Source organism: Perognathus longimembris, chromosome 11 (genome assembly GCF_023159225.1).
Source record: "Perognathus longimembris pacificus isolate PPM17 chromosome 11, ASM2315922v1, whole genome shotgun sequence".
NCBI classification, from domain to species: Eukaryota; Metazoa; Chordata; class Mammalia; order Rodentia; family Heteromyidae; genus Perognathus; species Perognathus longimembris.
Window position 1 is genome coordinate 35,887,090 of NC_063171.1, and position 22,939 is coordinate 35,910,028.

Below are 22,939 nucleotides of genomic sequence, written 5' to 3' on the forward strand. Positions count from 1 at the left end.
GGCTGGGAATATGGCCTAGTGGCAAGAGTGCTTGCCTCGTATACAAGAAGCCCTGGGTTCAATTCCCCAGCACCACATATATAGATAGATAAATGGCCAGAAGTGGCGCTGTGGCTCAAGTGGCAGAGTGCTAGCCTTGAGCAAAAAGAGAAGCCAGGGACAGTGTGCAGGCCCTGAGTCAAAGCCCCAGGACTGGCAAAAAAAAAAAAAAAAAAAAAGGCATTTGTTATTTGGGGCTGAGAATATGGCCTAGTGGCAAGAGTGCTTGTCTCATATACATGAAGCCCTGGGTTTGATTCCTCAGCACCACATATACAGAAAACGGCCAGAAGTGGCACTGTGGCTCAAGTGGCAGAGTGCTAGCCTTGAGCAAAAAGAAGCCAGAGACAGTGCTCAGGCCTGAGTTCAAGACCCCAGGACTGGCCAGAAAAAAAAAAAAGACTCAGAAATATGACAGCTAAGTATATGTGTGTGTCTAATTAGGTCCTTGAATGGGGAAGATTGTATTTCTATAAAGCACATTTTTTAAATAGAAAAATCTAAAAATCAACCGTATATTAAGTGTTTGTAAATGTTAAATTTCCAAAATTTGCCAATTATGCCCATATTACTGTACTGAGTTGTAAAAGGAAATCTAAGAAAATGTTAACAACTGATGTACCTGGGTGAAAGGATAACTGTGCTAAACATAGTGGCATATATCTGTAATCCCAGTACTCTAGAATCTCAGTCAGGAGACCCATTTGAGCTTAGGAGCCTAAGACCATACTATGCAACACAGAGCCATCTCACAAAACAAAAGCAAAAAAAAATAAATAAATAAAACAAAGAATTTAATTTAATTGTACTATTATTTCACCTTTTCTGAACATATATTTCCCAAATAAAAGGCTAAAAAAATGAAATACCTCAGGGTAATTGTTGTTGAAGTCAACAGACTATAAATATATACTTAAGAGACAATAGTTAAAGACTAAATCTTGGCTGGCTGCTGGTGGCTCACCCCTGTAATCCTAAGAACTGAGGGTCATGGTTTGAAGCCAGCCAGGACAGGGAAGTCAGTGAGACTCTTATCTCCAATTAAGCAAAAAGACAAACTGGAGGTGTAGCTCAAGTGGTAGAAAGCCAACCTTGAGCTTTAAAAGCCAAGTGAGAGCACAAGGTCCTCAAGTTCAAGACCCAATATAGGCAGAAAAAGTCTGGGCTGGAGGTATGGTTCAAGTAGTAGAGCACCAGCTATGAAAAAGAGAAAAAAAGGGGGCTGGGGATATGGCCTAGTGGCAAGAGTGCCTGCCTCGTATACATGAGGCTCTGGGTTCAATTCCCCAGCACCACATATACAGAAAACGGCCAGAAGTGGCGCTGTAGCTCAAGTTGCCTTGAGCAAAAAGAAGCCAGGGACAGTGCTCAGGCCCTGAGTCCAAGGCCCAGGACTGGCCAAAAAAAGACTGTATAAAAAAATCAAGAAGATGAAACAAATCAGTGAATACAGAAATAAAGGAAAATTACTTTAAAAAGACCAAAGAGGGGCTGGGAATGTAGCTAAGCACTAGAGTGCTTGCCTATCATGCACAAAGCCCTGGCTTCGATTCCTCAGCACCACATAAACAGAAAAACCGGAGGTGGCACTGTGGCAAGAGGTAGAATGCTAGCTTTGAGCAAAAAGAAGTTAGGGACACAGTGCTTAGGCCCTGAGTCCAAGCCCCAGGAATGGCAAAAAAAAAAAAGGCCAACCCAAAGAAATATCTTTCTTTCTTCTACTCTCAGACATAAAAACAGAGGGGAATGGGCTAGGAATGTGGCCTAGTGGTACAGTGCTTGCCTTGCATACATGAAGCCCTGGCTTTGATTCCTCAGCACCACATATATAGAAAAAGCCAGAAGTGGCACTAGCTTGAGTCCAAGCTCTAGGACTGGCCAAAAACAAACAAACAAACAAAAAATACAGAGAGAACTAGGAAGGTAGTTCAATGGTAAAGTAAAAAAATCCTTTAGTTATATTTCCAATACTATGAAAGCAAGGAAAGAAGCTGGGTGCCATTGGCTCACATCTGTAATCCTAGCTACTCAAGAGGCTGAGATCTGAGGATCGCAGTTATAAGACAGCATGAGCAGGAAAGTCTGTGAGACTCTTATCTCCAATTAACCTCCAGGAAATCCGAAGTAGAGCTGTGGCTTAAAGTGGTAGAGTTCAAGCCACCACTGACCAAGAAAAATAAAGGAGAAGAGGAAAAGAAAAGAAATGAAAGGAAAAAAAAAGGGAAAACAATTAAAAATCAGAAACACTGGGCTGGGAATGTGGCTTAGTGGTAGAGTGCTCATCTACCATGTATGAAGCCCTAGGTTCGATTCCTCAGTACCACATAAACAGAAAAAGCAGGAAGTGGTCCTGTGGCTCCAGTAGTAGAGAGCTAGCCTTGAGCAAAAGAAGCTCAGGGACAGTGCTCAGGCCCTGGACTGGCAAAAAAAAAAGGAGGGGGTAGGGGTTGGGATTAAATATTAGAATAAAAATACAAGCTTCCTGAATACCAAAGACATGTTTAAAATAGGTCAATTCTCAATCAATATCATATCAACAAATGAATTCAATCTCCACACACACACACACATACACACACAATCAGAAAGTGTCAACAATTATTAACTTTTCAGCCAAGTGTCAAGTACTGCACGCTTTCTTAAATATTCTTCAACTCTCCATTAACAATTTACTGCTTTTCTCTGAGGGAGGAAAAGTGCTAATATTATTATTAATATATTTAGAAACTTACTTTCTGATACAGAGCTGAGGATTAATGTAGGCTCGGAGGCAATGACGGCCAGTGTGTCTGTAACATAAGAGAATCTAGAATCAATACACATTTAGAGATCAACAAGAGTATACCAACTTTTCTATTTTTGTACTGTATTATTAGTCTTAGGTTTGAGTGCTAAATAAAAATTAAGATTAGGTCTAGGACTGTAACTCAGTGGTTGAACATGAACTTAGCATACATGAAGCGGAGTTAAATCTTAGCATCTAAAAACATAAAATGAAGTAAGATGATGAAAATAAGGACAATATTAGTGTTCCTATTTTCTGGCTGAAAATCTACAATTCTACATAATTTGAAAATAAAAGTATCATCTATAATTGTAAAATAAAGTATCAATTGAACACAAAAGAAACTAGTCAGGTGCAGTGGCTCAAGTCTATACTCCTAGCTACTTGAGAGGAGAAAACTCAAAGATTGTACTTTGAGGCCAGCCCAATCAAGTTCAGGAGAGTCTATCTCACTCACTGGCTGGACTCATGGTGATAGATGCTTGCTTATTATCCTAGCTGTGGGGGAGGCACAATGACCAGATACAGAGGTAATCTCTTGTCCTCCCCAGTGGCACAGCGAAAAGCCAGGCTGAAAGCATGACTCAACAGGTAGAGTGCTAGCTAAGCAAGCTTAGCAAATTAAAGCACTGAATTCAAGCCTGCTAACTCTCCATCCTCCCCCCCCCCAAAAAAAAAAACACAAAAAAACTAAAGTGTTTGAAGAGGGATTGTCCAATTTTAACCACGTTATTTCAGGAGCTACCATTAAGTTCCAGAAAACCCATATAAACTTCAAGTTTAAAAGTCTCATATATTGGGGCTGGGAATATGGCCTAGCAGTAGAGTATTTGCCTCACAAACATGAAGCCCTGGATTCAATCCCTCAGCACCACATATATAGAAAAAGTGGCTCAAGTGGTAGAGTGCTAGTCTTGAGCAAAAAGAAGCCAGGGACAGTGCTCAGGCCCCGAGTCTAAGCCCCAGGACTAGCAAAAAAAAAAAAAAGTCTCATATAAAGGGAAAAAATAGAATAATAATGCAAAAATATTTTTAGCCACTCTCATGAAAATGTACATAAACAGACATTAAGTTTTCTACCTAATAGAAAAGCTTGGGGTCAGAGCATTTGGTACAGTCTACAAGTGCATCAAGAGGCTGGATGGGTGTGTTTATGCTATTAGGTACTCAACCAGAACCTTTTTAGGACTATCAAATGAGAATCTGGATTTGCATGAAGTTTTATGTTCACGTGGTGCTTAGGCATCACCCCTACATGGTACCTTACTATTCTTCATGGACAGAAGATGATCATGTAATCATACAGAATGAATACTGCAATGGTGGGAGCTTGCAAGCTGCTATATCTAAAAACATTAAGTTGGGCAATCATTTCCAAGACATCAAACCTAGTAACATTTTCATTTGTCATAATAATCAAAGTGACTCTCTGAAGGCCCAGAAGAGGTTGAAAATGAGGCCAAATGGTTTTTCTCTGCCAGTGTGGTATATAAAATTGGTGATCTGGGTCATGTGACATCCATAAGCAAACCAAAAGTGGAAGGAAATATCTGCTTCCTGGCTAATGAGATTTTACAAGAGGATTATCGCCACCTCTCCAAAGCAGACATCTTTTCCTTGGGATTGACCATGGCAGTAGACGCTGGAGTGCAGTTACTACCTGCCAATGGTGAAGAATGGCATCACATCCGCAGGGGCAACCTTCCCAGCATCCCTCAGGAGCTCTCAGAAGACTTCTACCAGTTGCTCAAGAACATGATCCACCCTGGCCAGAAGCCATGTTCTCCGGCCCTTCCTGGGGACCACAGAGGAGCTCCAGCAGCAGCTGGACTTGGAAAAGTCCAAGATAACCACCTTGGAAACTGAGAGAAATCCAGCAAGCCCAGGCCCCTGAAGTAGACAACCCCCCAGGGTCTCTCTGAGATGCACCCCGGATCAAGGAACACAAAGCATGTGGTTGAGGGAAAGAGTAGGAAGTTTTCAAGCTTTACGTGTAGGGAATCTTCCCCATAGAGCTCACCTGTTATCATTCAGTCTTTTGCTGTACAGCATTCACAAACAGATACTGACCGCTTACAAAATGAAAGAAAATAACCAACTGGAATGACCAAAGATTTCAAAAGCCATCCTAATCTATCATCTACTGGTCCTAAAGCTACCAAAGCTGCATGGGGCAGTGGGCCCAGGTAGCCCTTTCTCTTCCCTATTGTTAGATTTGTAATGCCACCTACTGATGACTAGATTCTTGGGTTTAACTAATGAGCAAAAAGTGTTAACCTTGCTTCAAGTTGAAAGAAGGAAATGACCTTTGGTTTGGTTTATGGACTAATTAGTGGCTACTGTCTAGTCCCCAAGGAACCCAGAATCTCTATTAATAGAAAGGAATAAAGTTTGCCTTTGAGTTGAATCACAGCTCCCAAGAAAATGTGCTTGGATTTCAACAGTGTTATATAGTGCTATTCCTAAAAGAATTACCCCATAAGCAAGTGTATTTTCTGGACAGAGAAAAGCTCTTCGATTATTAATTATTAAATAAATGGCTCCATTATTGTGTGAAGTGGTTAGCAAAAAGGCTACAACATAGACATTACTGAGGTGACTATTAATGAATGAAATGGAAGCACTGAGGTAGAGGGGTAGAGGGAAGTTTGAATCTTTGGTTCTTTTTATCTTAACCCACTTATGACTGATTCGGGTTGCCTTTGATTTTTCTGAGTGTCACCAGTTTTTCTTGATTTTTAGCAGAATTTGGCCTTGTTTCCTGTGATTTTAGCATATTTTATCCAAACTGTTTTCTGTACATATATTTGTAAACAAACAGGATATTTATAAATAAAGGTTTTTAATCACCTTTGAAGTCAGTTATGGGTAAAGCGTTCTTCTCTGTAATATTTAACAAAATATGAGAAATTTATGTTGGAAAACATCCTAGGAATGGTTAAGAGAATTCAACAGGTTATTAGTAATAGCTCTTAGTGGTAACACCTGATTTCACAGGTACAAAACTCGCATGGTGTGACTCCAAAATGATATTGGCCATCAAAGTACTTGGCAATTTCTCTTCATGTAATTCTAATGATGGTAACCTGGTAATGATTAATGGATTTTTCTGCTGCCTGATTTTTCTTCTTTTATAGAAGCTAAGTTTTTCGGTTTAATTAATGATATTCATTCCATTTTCTGTTGTGCCTTGGAGTAACAATATTTCCCATGCAATTAAATGCATTCAGTTCTTCCTGTAAATTAAAAAAAAAGTTCTACCTAAAAGTTGCAGAAATGTATATATTATGGACAGAACTGCTCTTCAAGTCAAAAACTAAAGTGTGGCCAGGCATAAAACTATGGAGAATATAACCAGTATCAAGTTGAAACAGTATTATAAAAAAACACAACCCATTCCACCCCTTAGTCACAGTATTAGAGCAAACTTTTCAAAAGCACTAAAGTAACTGGTCACAGTAAAGTTCTGGGAGTAAAAATTAAAAGCTGATTCTGCAAAAGTTTTTTGTGTATCCATCATGCGCAAGGCATATGAGGATATAAAGATCTCTTTAAGATCCAACAATCTTCTAAAGAGTTCCTGATGTCCCTCATACCACTGATATTAGAAGCACAAACATTTCAAGAGCCCTATGTTTTACAGCAATACATTGGAAGGGACTATTATTTCAAGAGAAAAATCTACCAGCATTTCCTTCTTCAATTCTTCCCTCTCCCTAGCTTTGGAGGCATGAGGTGAATACACACATTGTATAACCAAGGCTCTCAGAAAGAAGTGGGAACAAATCTCTTTAAATCAACTGAATTGTCTCTGAAGTTGCAGGGCACACATTCCTTACACCAGGCTAGGCCCTGTTACTCGGCTACCCAGTAAGAGTTTGCAGATGTGGGTTGGAATCTATGGCGTGCCCTGTCTAGTGCTATTGTTCCCCAAATACCAATGTAAGCTTTCACAAGGCCGTTACAGAAATGAATTATACCAAACTCCATAAGCTCATTTTAAACATGACAAAAGTAATTATCTATACTGGTCTTTCATGTACAACCGGCAATGAAAACAAAAAAGCTCATTTTCTACATAGGAATAAAGCTTTAAAATGTTATAGCTAGAAAATAATAGTTTGTTTTATTTTTTATGAAGTAGAAATCTATAATTCTAGTGTTGTCCCTTTCCCTGTTCATTAAACATGTTTCTTCAAAATGTAATCATTTATCATTTTTCATGTTTCATATATCATGTTTCAAAAATGCCTTAATTAGGCAGTAACAAGTGTAAATGCTAGAGTTTTAGATCTATTTGAGTTCTAACTTGAGTCACTGAACTTCAGCTTTATCGTTTTCAACACAAGACCAATCCATCTAGCATATTAATAATCAGAAGAACTGCATTAAAAAAAAACATATAGGAAATGAGCTGGGCAGGGTGATACATTATAATCTCAGTACTCAAGATGAGGCAAGAGGACAGTAAATTCAAGGTCAGTCTTAGATAATTTAATGAGCTCAAGGCCAGTCTGGGGTAAATAGGGAAACTTGCCTTAAAATTTAAAACATTAAAAAAAGGAAATGACATTTTAAAAAATCCTCAGTTTTTAGTTTAGAACCAATCATTTGAAGATAAATGTCAACTCATCCAAATGCCCCTAACATGTACCGAAATATGACATGCAAATTCAAAAGCATTCAAACTAATCAAATCATCTGGAATAAAGGAAACCTCTCTAGAAAGACTTCCCTTGGCCTGTCTTTGAGAAAAGATACATAAAAAGAGAGAAGGCAAGAAGAAAATGAAGAATTAATTTAACTCTGATCTCAACTCCAAGAAGAATCATTCTGTCAAAAAGAAAAACTAAACAAAGTCTATTTTTATACTGTATGACTGAAACGGAAAGAGAAATGAGAAGGCATTTGGGGAAATCGGGAATTGAAATCTAAACAGCAATGAAGCAAACTTTCCATAACAAATACTTTCCAAAAATAAGGGTAGCACAAACCTGTACTGGGGAGCTGGGATATGGCTCAAGTAATAGATGGAGTACAAGGACCTGAGTTCAAAATCTGGTACAGCACAAAGAAAAACACAAAGGTTTTCCAGGGTTCAGGCCTATCTTCTTATATCTGAAGATTAAGCCAGCTATGGCAGAAAAGATATTCCATCTTCAATTAACCAGCAAAAATGTCAGACTGGAGGTGTGGAAAGCGATCTGTAAGGGAAAATGCTAAGAGCTCCAGGCCCTGAGTTCAAGCCCCAGTATTAGCACACACATAAAAAATGATTTTTATTTATTTATTTTTTTGCCAGGGCTTGAGCTCCTGTCCCTAAGCCTCTTTATGCTCAAGGCTAGTGCTCTACCACTTGAGCCACAGCACCACTTTCGGATTTTTTCTCCAAGTAATATTTGGAGATAAGAGGCTCATGGATTTTCCTGCCCAGGCTGGCTTCTAACTGTGATCCTCAGATCTCAGCCTCCTGAGTAACTAGGACTACAGATGTGAGCCACTGACATCTGGCTAAAAATATTGGGGGGGGGGGTGAAGATAACTTCAATACTGCTTAAACAGCCCCCAAAAGAAATTTATATAATATATAAAATGACCGAAATAAAAGTAAACATCAGGCTGGGAATGTGGGTTAGTAGTAAAGTGGATGCCTAGCATGCATGAAGACCTGGGTTCAGTTCCTCAGTACCACATAAAGAGAAAAATCCAGAAGTGGTACTATGGCTCAAGTGGTAGAGTGCTAGCTTTGAGCAAAAGAAGCCCAGGGACAGTGCTCAGGCCCAGAGTTCAAGCCCAGGACTGGCAAAAAAAAAAAAAAAGGGTGGGGTGGGGGCTAAATATTAGAATAAAAATACAAGCTTCCTGAATACTAAAGACATGTTTAAAATAGGTCAATTATCTTATTATCAATCAATATCATATCAACAAATATGAATTCAATCTCCAATACTGGCAAAAGAGAGAGAGAGAAGAAAAACTATGCTGGGATTTGTACCCGAAGAATCTAAAGGCACTAATCCCTAGGACTAGAAGGGCAGTGAACTACAGGAGAGCTAGACAGTTCTGAATAGAAGTGCAGGTGGGCGCTGTGGACTCACACCTGTAATCCTAGCTACTCAAGAGGCTGAGATCTGGGGATCACAGTTAGAAGCCAGCCTGGGAAGGAAAGTCTATAAGACTGTTATTTCCAGTTAATCAATGAAAAAGACAGAAAGCTTTTCTGGAGCTGTGCCTCAAAGTGGTAAAGCTCTAACCTTGAACAAAAGAGCTCAACGACAGCGCCAAGGCCCTGAGTTCAAGCCCCATTACCAACAATATCCACAAAAAAAGAAAACTGTAAATAGGCTGCTTCTCTAGACAGTGAATTGACCTTTTACACAAATGTTGGAACATCTACTCCATTACCCAAGACCTGGAAGTAGAAAAATAAACTCAAAAATGAAGCCCCAAGGGGGCAGCAGAGGCTAATCCGGGTGCTACTGCTAGCCACTGGCTAGGTAGGGGTCTATAGGCCTTAAGGAACTTGGGGCAGTCACAATCACTGAAATTTCAACAGTTAACAGAGCTAACTTTCCGTAACAAATAGTTTCCAAAAATAGATCTACTACAACACTGTGTTGGAGGGATGGGGCGTGTCTCAAGTAATAGGTCCAGCACCAAGCCCTCGGTTCAAATCCCAGCACAGCAGAAAGAAGAAAGCAGCGTTAGGAACCTCGACAGTCCTCAATCTCTGCCCGTGGGCCAGCAGTACTTATAAACGTTAGAAGGCAAAAGAACAGCCCTCTCTCTACTCGGGCCCAACCCCTAAGTCAGATCTCGGAATTGTAGAAGCCAAGGTCAGCTGACCTCGAAGAATTATTTTTAGGGACTCGGCTGTGGGGCCAAAATAAAAGGGCGAGAGAGAGAAAAAGCAATTTCGGGGCGAAGCATTAGAAGGGAAGGGGAGTAGAAAGGGAGAGTGGTGACTCGCCACTCCTCCCAACGTACGGTACGGAGTTAAGGCCCTCGCAGCCCTGCCGAGTCTCATAGCAACCGCTGGGGGGGTGGGGAGGGATGGAGAGAAGGGCGAGGGGGGGGGTGTCTCCAGACTCCAGCGCGAGTGCCCCCCCACACCCAGGGTCCTCTCCTAGACCGTGCACAGAGTAAGCCGCGGCTAACAAGACGTGAGGGGGACAGTTCAGCTGTCCCAAGGGTCACAGGCACGGCGTCCCAGCCCCGAGCTAAAGTCACCTCAGCAAGAGCGCAGCCATCTTGGATTCCGGCCTGGACGGAAGTGACGAAAGCTCCCACCCAACCTCCAGGCGGCAGCGGCGGAGAGGAAGGGGAGGGACTGTCACGTGACCACACGCGCTCCTTAAAAACAACTCGGGTCCCGCGCGGCTCTGTGGTTTTGGTTGATGGGTTTTTGTGTGTGTGTGTGTTGTTGTTTTTTTTCCCTCCTCCGTGGGTCTCACCTCCCCCTCTTTCACCGCTGACTTTCACACATATTTGTCAGAATTTGGGTAGGAATACCGCTGGCTTAACAATTTGCAGTCTGGAGCTTATTGATAGAGTGCTTGCCTAGCAATGTATAAAGCCCTGGGTTGGATCCCTCAGTTACCACATAAACAGAAAAAAGCGGGAGGTGATGCTGTGGCTCAAGTGGTAGAGTGCTAGCCTTAAGCAAAAGAAGCTCAGACACAGTGCCCAGGCCCTGAGTTCAAGACCCAGGACTGGCCAATGGAAAAAAAACAAAAAAAAAGAATGCAATCCATGTTTCCCATGCAGCTCTACCCTGTGATTAAGTTGCCAAGATTTTTCATGGAGGGCTTCCCACAGTTTCATTCCCCTTCCCAGGTCCACCTAAAAAGGGTCAAGCTTGGCTGGCTGAGACACCCAAGGAAAAGGATAACTAGATTTCCTCTGGTTCTAAGGTGAAGCTTCAGCCAGAGGTGATAACCCATTTTGTGTGTATGTTTGTCCATTCTAAGGTTTGAACTCGGGACCCTGTGCTCAAGGCTATTGGGCTACCACTTGAGCCACAGCCCCTCTTCTGTCTTTTTTTGGTGGTTAATTGAAAATAAGAATTTCATGGACTTTCTTGCCCAGGCTGGCTTCGAAACGTGATAGTCAGATCTCAGCCTCCTGAGCTGCTAGAATTACAGGTGGGAATCACCTGTGCCTTGTGACGCCACATTTGAAACCCAACTTTAGGAGTGAGGATGGGACTGCAGAAGGACCTCACACCACCATTTTCAAGGTCTGGGAGCCTCTAACCATCTCAGGTCTCCCAATTCCTGGGCTAGAACTGCTGAACTCCCACTAGCCAAAGACAAGGCTCCCTTGTTTCAGCTCTGTGTGGGTGACACCCACAACCACAAGAACCCGGGTATGGAGGAGAACCGCCTTGATTTATACACTGTATATCAATTAGCAGCTTTGAAAAGTTTAAGTATAAGATTCAAAGCTTGTGAGACTGAAGAGAGAAAATGAGCAAGTGAGAAAGGAACTAGAATGCAGAAGTTCCTGACCCATGGGGGAGACAAAGTTAAAGAAGGGAGGGGTAAATGAGGCAGCCCAGAGCAATTTAATGATTCTACAATAAAATATGTTTGGCTGTATTCATATTTAGATCTCATTTATATTTAGCCCTATCTCATTGTTCCTTTCAGGATTTAAATAGCACAGATTTGCTTATTACTGTATCAAGTGAATAATGCTATTTTGCATTTCTATTAATGCTTGGCAACAGAATTACCTTCATAAACTTAAGGATTGGAAGAGATCCTAGAGGCTCCCTAATTCAACCTTCTATTCATTGCAGGAATCCCTTCACAGCATTTCTGGATCTTTAAGACTGCTTCAACACTTTGAATGATGAATACCTAAGTTTCAGCTGAGTGGTGGGCAAGCCTGTGATCATAGCACTGAAAAGCAGAAACAGGAGGATTTAGTAGCTAGATTAGGCTACACAGCAAGATCCTGGCTCAAAAATAGAAGTCAAGCAGCAAGCAGGATGACAGTGGCTCATACCTGTAATTCTAGTTACTCAGGAGGCTGAGTTCTGAGGATACAGTTCAAAGCCATCCAGAGCAGGAAAGTCCGTGAGACTTATCTCCAGTTAATCACAGAAAAAGGCAGAACTAAAGCTGTTGCTCAAATGGCAGAGTGCAACCTTGAGCAAAAGAAGCTCAGGGATAGTGCCCAGGCCCAGAATTCAAGCCCCTGGACCAGGAAAGAGAGATGGAGGGTGGGGCTTACTGGAGCTTTACATAGGGTAGCCAAAGATCTAAGTGTATATATTATTCTCATGAAACTTAATAGCCTTAACAGAATCAAGAAAAAAATTAAGCAAAGAAACTATCAAACCCAGGAAAGGGTATAAATAAAAAGATATATAAATAGGGAAAAAAAATCACAGCCATTTTGAGGAGGTTGGGAACATTCGCTACAATATCTTTAGAAACAATTGTTTATGAAAATTTTGTTTGTACAGTTTATGATCAAGCCCCATAAGTAGAACTCCATAACAAAAACATAGTACTAATGATCAAATCCACTAGAACTTCAATCTGAAATGCAATGAAAGTACTGATTGACTGTGTGCCTTTACACCAATGAGCCATAATGTCTCATAAACAGAAACAGCTTGACCTCCCCAGTCAAACTCTACAGGTTGTAATTGATGGAAATTAATCATATTGAAATTCATGCCAAATAGTAAGTCAAACCTCTAATCATCATAGCTTATCTTAAAAGTAAGCAGAAGCAGGTGCCAGTGATTCACGCCTGTAATCCTAGCTACTCACTAGGCTGAGAGCTGAAGATTGCAGTCCAAAGATAGCCTAGGCAGGAAAAGTCAATGGGACTCATATCTCCACTTAACCACCAAAAAGCTGGAAGTGGAGCTTTGGTACAAGTGGTACTAGCCTTGAACAAAAAACTCAGAGATGGAGCCCAGGCCCTGCATTCAAGCCCCCAGGAAAAAAAAAAGTAAGCGGGAAGAAAAATGTAAGCGGGAAGAAACAGAGTCTTGCCAAGATTCCAGATGAGAGAAAGGAAGGGGAAGACAAAAGGAAAACAATTTCAAATAAGAGTGAGGTAAATTTAATGAAAAAGCAAAATCATTTTGTATGATCTTAAGGAGGGGAGCAAAGGAAGTCATAATCAGGAGAGCTCTGTCTGAAAGACTTGTTAGCCAGATTTGTCTTTTTTTTCTGATTTTAAGGATTAATTAATTTTTTTTTTTTTTTTTTTTTTTTGGCCAGTGCTGGGGCTTGGACTCAGGGCCTGAGCACTGTTCCTGGCTTCTTTTTGCTCAAGGCTAGCACTCTGCCGCTTGAGCCACAGCGCCACTTCTGGCCATTTTCTGTATTTGTGGTGCTGGGGAACTGAACCCAGGGCCTCATGTAAACGAGGCAAGCGCTCTTGCCACTAGGCCATATCCCCAGCCCCAAGGATTAAATTTTGTTTTCTTCTTTTTTTTCTTATTTATTGTCAAAGTGATGTACAGAGAGGTTACAGTTTCAATGTTAGGCCTTGGGTACATTTCTTGTACTGTTTGTTACCTCCTCCCTCATTTCCTCCTCCCCCCATATTTGTCTTAAAACCCAGCTCTATTCATACAGACTTCCCATCTCTAACTCCACCCCCAAATCTTCAGAAGATAATTATGATGTAGCAAATTAAACCTGCCCCCCGCTTTCCTTTTCTTTTTTTTTTCTTTTTTTTTTTTTGCCAATCCGGAGGCTTGGACTCAGGGCCTGAGCACTGTCCCTGGCTTCTTTGTGCTCAAGGCTAGCACTCTACCTCTTGAGCCACAGTACCACTTCTGGCTTTTCTATTTGTGTGGTGCTAAGGAATCAAACCTAGAGCTTAATGCATGCTAGGCAAACACCCTACTGCTAAACCATGTTCCCAGCGCCTAAACCTGCCCTTTTAATTCTGTGTGTCCCAGTACTTGAATGCAGGATCTGGGCCCTGTCCCGTAGCTTTTGGGTCATTAATTGGAGATAAGAGTCTCAGAGACTTTCCTGCCTGGGCTAGCTTTGAGCCTGGTTCCTTAGATCTCAGCCTCCTTAGGTAGGATTACAAGAGTAAGTCACTGACACCCAGCTCACCTCTTTGTTCTTACTTGTACCATTTTGTCTGTTACCTTCTCTACCCATTCCTCTTTTCAAAGTAGCACTTATTCTTTAAGGATGGGCAATATCTAACATTGCTTCCCATGCCTGACTGCCACTTCCCCTGAGCTTCATTTATTTTTATTTATTTATTTTTTTTTTGGCCAGTCCTGGGCCTTGGACTCAGGGCCTGAGCACTGTCCCTGGCTTCTTCCCGCTCAAGGCTAGCACTCTGCCACTTGAGCCACAGCGCCGCTTCTGGCCGTTTTCTGTATATGTGGTGCTGGGGAATCGAACCTAGGGCCTCGTGTATCCGAGGCAGGCACTCTTGCCACTAGGCTATATCCCCAGCCCCTGAGCTTCATTTATTAAATGAAGTTTATTTTTGTTTTTAATCACATAACTTTCCTGATATTGTGACTTATATGCCCTCTGTGGTTTCCCTGGCATTTAGCTTAGTAGCTAAGCAAGTAGTTCACTATAGCTGGATATTGATGGGTTTGTTTACTGCCTCCTTAAACTAGATTTTGAACTTGTAAGGGAAATTAATTTTGATTCTTCTTTCTATTCCCTACATTCCCATACTTTACATATAGTTGGGATGCAGTGAAATTTTGTTGCATTGCTCTAAACTGAAATGTATTTAAATGGCAGCATGAGACCCCGATGGAGTTTCTAACAGAGTGAAAGGTCTGATACTTCTTTGCTGGAAATTTTCCAGTAGAGCTAGGCTTCTATCTGAAAGATACTCTTAGGATGAAGGGAATGGAAAAAAGAGTCCCAAAGCACCAGGTTTTCTCAAGAAGTCTGTAATGTAGCCTATGTGATCAAGATAACAAAAAATACCCTATTTGGGGAGTTCTTGGAGGAGAACCTGCCTCTAACTCCTAGGGCTCTCAGGAAGCCACTTTCAGGCAAGGGAGCTGAGGAATCCCTTTTCGTGGACTTTGTATTTAGGTTTCCCTTCCTATCTTCTCTTGGAGAAGTGTGTGTCCCTTTTTCTGTCCCTGTCCCTTACCACCCCCCCCCCAACATTCCAGCCTGGGGCAGGGGGAGGCCAATAGACACAAAGCCCTCTGTGTATGGGGTGGTATGTGTCCCCACCACCACCCTACCCAGACTGTACAATGCCCCTTCTGCTCCCCACACTCTGCCTCCCTCCCCACCACCTCCCAACTGCACATGCCAGACTGCAATTGGTTACTGGCCCAGGACAGCCCCCTCCAGCTGAAGTCCCAGGGGATTTTAAGCAGGTTCCAGGAATCCCCCGCTCAGTTCCTTGTCCCCCACTTTCTCCACCCCGCAGATGCTCCAGGCCCTAGCCCCTTCCCCAGCTATGGCTCCTGGGGCTCCCTCCTCCAGCCCCAGCCCTATCCTGGCTGTACTACTCTTCTCTTCTTTGGGTAAGTGGAACCCCTACAGTCTGGGAGCCCTGCCACTCGGGTGGTCTTTCAATGCCTTCTCATTGCCTTCATTGCTCCTCACTGCAAAGAGCCAGCAAGCAAGAGTGGGAAGATAACATTATATTTAAAGGGGAGGAAATCTTTGAGTGTGGGTCAGGGAAGGAATTCCTGGAAGGGAGATGGTAAAAGAGATCATGAATAGCTTTTGTGAGTGGGCATGGCTATACTCAGGTTAAAACTAGTCATATGTTCCTAAAGCCATGCTGAGGGCCTGGTAGGAAACAATGTTAAAGTGTGTGTGGGAAGCAGCAGGGTCAAATAGTGGGTTCCGATCCCCACTTTACCCATAGTAGTACATGGGATATCCAAGAACTTAGACTCATCCTGTGCTATGCTAGACTATTCTGTTATCATAAGAAAATATGTTAAATGTATTGAGTTGGAAAAGTCATATCAAAGGAAATGAAGAGAAGAAAATCTGAAGTATAAGGGGAGGAGGCGATTTCTATCCTTCTCTTAGGGCCATTGAGCAGAGCTGAGAAGGGCAATGGTTGATATTATAACAGAAAGAGTAGAAGTTAGATCCAATGAATAACCTCTCTTGTTATATTGGTGATTCCCAAGAATTGTCTAAGAATTGTCTAAGAATTGTCTAAGGTGAAAGTTCCAGGAGTAAGTAAATAATATTGCTAATATGCTAAGGTGGGAGATTCACTACAATGAAAGTAAGGGTGGGGGATGACATGAACCCCCAACATTGGTTAGACAATAGGACTTTGTCTCCTGTAGAACAAAAGAATCTACAGTTACCCCGATGCAGGACCATCCCACACACATAGTCTCCCTGGAATGGCCTTCCCTGTGTGGGTGGGTCTTGGGGGTGCCACTGGACCAGAATGGCTAGCTGGAGTGTGAATGGTTGAACCACAGAGGTTCATATGCACTGACATCTGAGATCTACCTTTAGGGTCTTGCTCTCCATCAGCTTTCTCTGAGAGAGATGTAAGGTCCTTTCCTCTCTGGCTCCCTAGGTCAAGAGCAAGCCAAGTAGTATGGCAACCAGGAATTCAGCAGTGAGGACAGTTGTGCCAGAGAATAACTTTCTTCATCTTAATTATTTTTTGCAAGAAATTTCAGTTTGCTATCTTGTAAAATACAGCATACACAGCTGTTAAAAATAGGATTGTTGACTGGGCACCAGTGGCTCACACCTGTAATTCTAACTACTCAAGGGGCTGAGATCTGAGAATCAAGGTACAGAGTCAGCTTGGGAAGTCAAATCAATGAGTTTCGTCTCCAATTAGCCAGAAGAAAAATCCAGGCCAGACCCCAGTGGCTCATATCTGTAATCCTAGCTACTCAGGAGGTTGAGATCTGAGGACTGCAGTTCAAAGCCAGCTCAGGCAGAAAAGTCCAATTAACCACCACAAAACCAGAAGTGGTGCTATGGCTCAAAGTGGTAGAGTGCTAACTTTGAGTTAAAAGATAAGAGACAGGGCTGGGGATATAGCCTAGTGGCAAGAGTGCCTGCCTCGGATACACGAGGCCCTAGGTTCGATTCCCCAGCACCACATATACAGAAAACGGCCAGAAGCGGCACTGTGGCTCAAGTGGCAGAGTGCTAGCCTTGAGCGGGAAGAAGCCAGGGACAGTGCTCAGGCCCTGAGTCCAAGGCCCAGGACTGGCCAAAAAAAAAAAAAAGATAAGAGACAGTGCCCAGCCTGAGTTCAAGCCCCACAGCTGACAAAAACTAACTAAATAAATAAATTAGAAAATCTGGAACTGGAAGTATGGCTCAAGTGTTAGAGCAACAACCATGATCAAAAAAGCCAAGCAAGGTGGGGAAAATGCAGTCATAACATTCAATGTATATTCTATAAAACTAGGAAAATTGAAGGGAGGGGTTGGGAGAGATGGAGGAGAATGGTAAAAAAGGGTGACAATGATCAAAATGCATTCTATTTCGTTGGATGATACTCCTTTGCACAAATACTTACAGATAATAAAAATATAATTTTTAAAAGGCCAAGAGAGAGCTTAAGGCTTGTATTTCAAGCCCCAGTATGGGTGCTTACACTACACACACACACACACACACACACACACACGTATATGTATGTAGTGATTGATGTCCACAATTCTCACCCAGATACATATATTCTTTTTTTCCCCAGTCCTGGGGCTTGAACTCAGGGCCTAAGCACTGTCCCTGACTTCTTTTTGCTCAAGGCTAGCATTCCACCACTTGAGCCACAGCTCCACTTCGGGCTTTTTCTGTATATGTGTTGCTGAGGACTCGAACCCAGGGCTTCATGTATGCAAGGCAAGCACTTTAGCACTAGGCCATATTCCCAGGCTACATATATCCTTAAACTACAAAAGTGGAATATAATGCAATATATGAAAAAACCTACAAAACTATCCATTTAGATACAGTTATATCTTGGGTTTGAGTTTGATATATAAGGAAAACATGCACATGAAACTGCTAACATTTGAGGTAGATGCCAAAGAAGCTTTACCATATTGCTTTAATAATTTATGAGGGGGCTGGGGATATAGCCTAGTGGCAAGAGTGCCTGCCTCGGATACACGAGGCCCTAGGTTCGATTCCTCAGCACCACATATACAGAAAACGGCCAGAAGCGGCGCTGTGGCTCAAGTGGCAGAGTGCTAGCCTTGAGCGGGAAGAAGCCAGGGACAGTGCTCAGGCCCTGAGTCCAAGCCCCAGGACTGGCCAAAAAATAATAATAATAATAATTTATGAGAATGTAATAAATATTAAATGTATAATTTGTGCCAAATGTAAGCCCTGCATCTAAAGGATAGCTTAAGAGATAGATAGTAGCTGGATATGGTGGTGCATGACTGTAATTCCAGCACTCCTGAAGATGACACAGGAGGAAGTGTGTTTGGGACCCACCTGAGCTACATAGTGAAACCCTGTCTCAAAAGAGTTAGACTTTGACTCAGTGGAAAGTGAGACTTGTAGACCACCTATTTTCTGCCACTTCTCAAGCCACAAAACTGGTAGGTTTATTTCCTCTACGTCTTGTTCAGAGCTTGAAGATATGCAGCATTTATACTAGCCAATTTGGTGAATCCAGAGAAATCCAGGCCTCAAAACATACTGTTTCTTTGCTATGGCATCTGACTTGTGATTCAGCCTTTGCCTACCTATTGGTCTCACATCCTCTAGCTTTCTTCCTGGGCCACATGTCTATTTGATTTCTTCTTTGTGCTTTCAGTGCTGTCCCCAACCCAGGCCATTGTGGTTTACACGGACAGGGAGGTCCATGGTGCGGTGGGCTCCCGAGTGACACTGCATTGCTCCTTCTGGTCCAGTGAATGGGTCTCAGATGACATCTCTTTCACTTGGCGCTACCAGCCTGAAGGGGGCCGAGATGCCATTTCAGTGAGTGCCTTGGGAGGGAGGGCTCTTGGGGTTGGATAATAAAAAAGGGTGCTTCAAAGAAGAAAAGAAAACCTGCTGAGGTAAAGTTGCATTATAAGCCACAAGCCCAACTTTGGCAAGGTAAGCAGTGACTTTTGGCACCTGGACTGAGCCTGATTCTGTCCTTCCTCCCATGGCACTACCCTCCCCAAACCAGGCTCCTTTACCTTAAAGCACTGTTCCCACTAGAGTCCTTCCCTTCATTTTTCCTAGATCTTCCACTATGCCAAGGGACAACCCTATATTGATGAGGTGGGGGCTTTCAAAGAGCGCATCCAGTGGGTAGGAGACCCTCGTTGGAAGGATGGCTCCATTGTCATACACAACCTAGATTACAGCGACAACGGCACCTTCACTTGCGATGTCAAAAACCCACCAGACATAGTGGGCAAGACTTCTCAGGTTACCCTCTATGTCTTTGAAAAAGGTATGCAAAGGGACAAAGCACAGGGAGTCTGGGAGGCAGTTTCAGGTGAGGATCAGGGAGGATTGGTAGTCTGGAGGAAGGGAAGCCCTGGCCTCATGATGGTCAGGTTCTGGAATGAAGTAGCCTTGGCAAGGAGTCCTACATCCCAACCGCAAGGGATAGCTAGGAATGGAACGAGGGACCACAAACAGAACTCCCTGCCCTTCCCCCCAACTTCTTTTCCCTTCCCTCCCAGTGCCAATTAGGTACGGGGTGATTTTGGGTTCCGTGATCGGAGGTGTCTTCGGGGTGGTGCTATTGTTGCTGCTGCTCTTTTACCTGGTTCGATACTGCTGGCTACGGAGGCAGGCGACCTTGCAGAGGAGGCTCAGGTAAGGCACGGAGCCTGACTCGCCTCCCACAGTTCAGGAACACCCACTCCCCCCGCCCCCGCCATGTGGGCGGAGACTACTTCTGGGAAGGGAGGACCAAAGGAAAGAGGAGGAAGATGCGTCCCGCTTGGTCTGGGGTTCCGGCGAGGCCAAATCCACAGCACCCCCTTTTCCTGCAGTGCCATGGAGAAGGGGAAATTGCACAAGTCTTCCAAGGACTCGTCGAAGCGCGGGCGTCAGGTTAGCGGGGATCTGGAGGCCTGGATAAATCTGGGGAGGAGAACCCGGGCAGCCGTGCGGGGCGGGATGGGCTGAGTTCAGCCCCTACCACTAAGGCCGGCCGCTGACGTGCGCACCTCTTCCCCCAGACGCCAGTGCTGTATGCCATGCTGGACCACAGCAGAAGCACCAAAGCTGCCAGCGAGAAGAAGTCTAAGGGGCTGGGGGAGTCTCGCAAAGATAAGAAATAGCGGTTAGCGGGCCGGGCAGGGGGTCGGGGGTCAGGGGCTGAGTCCACTAAAGGCGCTCAGGTGGTGGTCATTGAGATGGAGCTTCGAAAGGATGAGCAGAGCGCGGAGCTTCGGCCTGCTGTCAAGTCCCCCAGCAGAACCAGCCTCAAGAACGCCCTCAAGAACATGATGGGCCTGGACTCCGACAAGTGATCGCCACCCCCCCAGGCCCCGCCAGAGCAGGGGGACCTAGGCTCCTCTCATCCCCCACGTCTAGGTGCTTTCCTCTCTTGCTTCCCAGCCCTGCCCTGCCCTCACCTTCCTTTGAGATGTAAGTTTCGTTCCAAAATTGTACTCTCTCTCTCATCTCATCCCCTGGTTTTCTGGGAGCCCATGGACTAATCCTACTCCTTCCCAAGGGCTGTGTGTTTGGTGCCTGTCCCTCAGGCACTGAGAAGAAAAGGACCTTGAAAGCCCCTGCCCCAACTCCAAGCCACCTGGTTTTCTCATCCTATATCCTTCAGCTTGACCACCACCGGATCTTGATCTTTCCTTCCCTCCCTTCCCTCTATCTGGTGGCCTAGCTCTATATCCTCTCCTCTAACACCCAGATCAGTCTGTCTTTCAGGGTTTAGTTAGGTTGTTGATTATTTTTTATTTTTTAATCCATTCTTTTGCTTGTTGGTTTGGTTACCTGTTCTGGTGCTCTCTGCCCTTTACTCCCATGACTGAGGACCAATGACGTCATGTAGCTTTTGCAGGTCCCCACCCCCATTAAGTCCTTAATGGAGATCCAGCCAGCCCAAACAAAGGAGCCCCTGAACCTCAGACCTCATTCATTACAAAGCTTGATGCCCCTTGACCACTTTGGAGCACTGTTCTGGGAATCAAGGTCTTGGAGAATGAGTGAATGATGGAGAGAGAGTAAGGGAGAAAGAGAGAGACACTGAATTCTCACAGGTCAGGGGGCTAAAGAGGGACAAATTCATCCTAAGAAATGGCTTTAACAAGCAGAAAGGGAAGGGAGTTAGAAAATAGGGGGAAAAAGAAGAGGCTGCACTCTCAGCCACAGGGGATTCTTGGGATTTTTCTACATTCTGTATATTGCTTCTCAAGTCTCTACATGTTGTTACATGTTTAATAAACACTGACATTTCCAGAAGCCACTGCCTCATCTTGTATTTTCTAGTTCTCCCCAGATACTCCCCACCTCTTCTCCTATCCTCAGCCTTCCATGCTTCCTTCTTATGAACTGGCTTCAGTTGTTGAACTTGGTCTCAGGGGTAGGGCTTTTGTAGTAGAGCAGGAGGGAAAAACCCTGAAATAGACTCACAGACACATTCATATACTCAACAACCATTCAATGAGCTGCGCTATATGCTAAACTGTCAGCCTCTGCTTTTAAATTAGTGAAAAAACACAGAATTCCTCTTTACAAGGATCTTAATTCTAAATGGCTTGATGCCATTAGAGCCTAGCACAGCCAAGGTTCTTTAGCTGATGAAGTGATCCAAGCATTCCATTTCTGTCACAAGGTCTGAGTTACCTGCTGTTATTTGGTTGCAGTATTTCCCCTTTTTGATTAGGGACTGAAGTGCTAAGTAGCACCTCCAGAGAATCTCCTGGGTTCTAGAACTAGCTTCCTTCACTGGTACTGTGCAGCACCAACCCAGTTTCCCCTAGATATTCAGGATTGATCACACCAGCCAGTGGACAATGCCCAGCCCTCCTCGTAGCATAATCATGCCAAGAATAAATCTTACTGGCTTTACTGCCCCTGTACAAAGTTAGTTTCATGGGGGAAAGAATGGACAGTACTAGGGTTTGGATTCAGAGCCTCATGTTTGCTGGGCAGGTGCTCAATCACTTGAGCCACTAGTTTCTTTTATTCCTCTTTGTTCAATAGCACCTAGAAGTCCAAATGGCCAGGTTGCAGTCCCACTTTCCAAGCCAATGAAACCATTCTTGTGTTTTCCAAGGGAAGAAATCTCCCTTTGGGGTCTAAGTCCTCAAAACCAGCAGATCTGGCTGATGGAAAACAAAGATTCTATGAGTGAAGCTGGGCACCTGTGCCTCACCCCTATTGTCCTATCTACTCAAGAGGCTAAGGTCTGAGGATCAAGGTCCAAAGCCAGCCCAGGAAGGCAATTCTGTATGATTCTTATCTGCATTTAATCATTAAAAAGCCAGACATAGAGGTGTGGTTCAAGTAGTAGAGTGCCAACCTTGAGCAGAAGAGCTAAGGGACAGAGTTCAGTCCCTGAGTTCAAGCCTCAGTATCAGCACACACACACACAATCTTTGAGTGATTATCAGTTGTAACAGTGAAAGAATCACTCCCAAATCCATACATTTTGATTATGTGGGAAACAACATTCTGTAACGGCCGCTCATTCAAAGCATATACTGCATCTTATAGCTCCTCATTCTTTCTGGGTATTGTCTTTCAACTGCGGTTATGAGTCTTCAGGAAGCCAAGTTTTAAATCCAAGTTTTAAATGGGCATCTTCTTACCAAGAGCTGAGGAATGAACTGAGATCATTTAATTCCATGAGCATGAGCCTAGCAATGTATTTCTTTGCTGCTAAATAAGTTCTTTGGTTAGAAGTTATGAGAAATGGCACAGCTATGAATGGGACATTTTGTGAGTCCTAACTATCTGGTAGGTTAGTCTATTATTGTCTGCCTCATAATTGAGACACCATCACAATATCATCACAATTTAGGCACTATCCCTGTGTCCAACAAAGGCCTTCCCTTAGGCTGGGGTTAGAGGATGGATCTCACTATTATGCATTTACCTAACATGCTTAAGGCTCTGCATTTTATCCCAAGCATGGGAGGGAGAAAAAAAAACAGCCTTTCTATTCTAAGTTTGACTCTCAGCTGAGCCTTCACTGACTATCTTG

General features: G+C 43.5%; 2 protein-coding genes and 1 pseudogene across 2 annotated transcripts in view; 2 read left to right on the plus strand and 1 right to left on the minus strand.

Annotated features, from left to right (window-relative positions):
* Positions 1-10,126, minus strand: part of Sdhc (succinate dehydrogenase complex subunit C) — a 33,889-nt gene extending 23,763 nt beyond the window's left edge. The window contains exons 1-2 of the mRNA XM_048356784.1: positions 10,055-10,126; positions 2,772-2,828 (exon numbers count right to left, since the gene is read on the minus strand). Of these exons, the coding sequence (XP_048212741.1) occupies positions 2,772-2,828; positions 10,055-10,074 (77 nt within the window). The 5' untranslated portion in view covers positions 10,075-10,126. The remainder of the gene's footprint in view (positions 1-2,771; positions 2,829-10,054) is intronic.
* On the plus strand, positions 3,339-4,837 carry LOC125359762 (annotated as a pseudogene).
* A 5,079-nt stretch (positions 10,127-15,205) lies between the features above and the next one.
* On the plus strand, positions 15,206-21,189 carry Mpz (myelin protein zero). The gene is made up of 6 exons (XM_048356901.1): positions 15,206-15,329; positions 18,578-18,744; positions 18,997-19,210; positions 19,446-19,581; positions 19,761-19,821; positions 19,950-21,189. Exons 1-6 carry the CDS (start codon positions 15,233-15,235, stop codon positions 20,049-20,051), a joined length of 777 nt encoding a protein of 258 aa, XP_048212858.1. The 5' UTR covers positions 15,206-15,232; the 3' UTR covers positions 20,052-21,189.
* The last annotated feature ends 1,750 nt before the right edge of the window (positions 21,190-22,939 follow it).

Coding starts and splice junctions, on each gene's coding strand:
- Mpz (XM_048356901.1), top strand. CDS start 15,233: ATGCTCCAGGCCCTAGCCCCTTCCCCAGCTATGGCTCCTGGGGCTCCC. Junction 18,745..18,996: donor GGGGCCGAGATGCCATTTCA/GTGAGTGCCTTG, acceptor CATTTTTCCTAG/ATCTTCCACTATGCCAAGGG. Junction 19,211..19,445: donor CCTCTATGTCTTTGAAAAAG/GTATGCAAAGGG, acceptor CTTCCCTCCCAG/TGCCAATTAGGTACGGGGTG.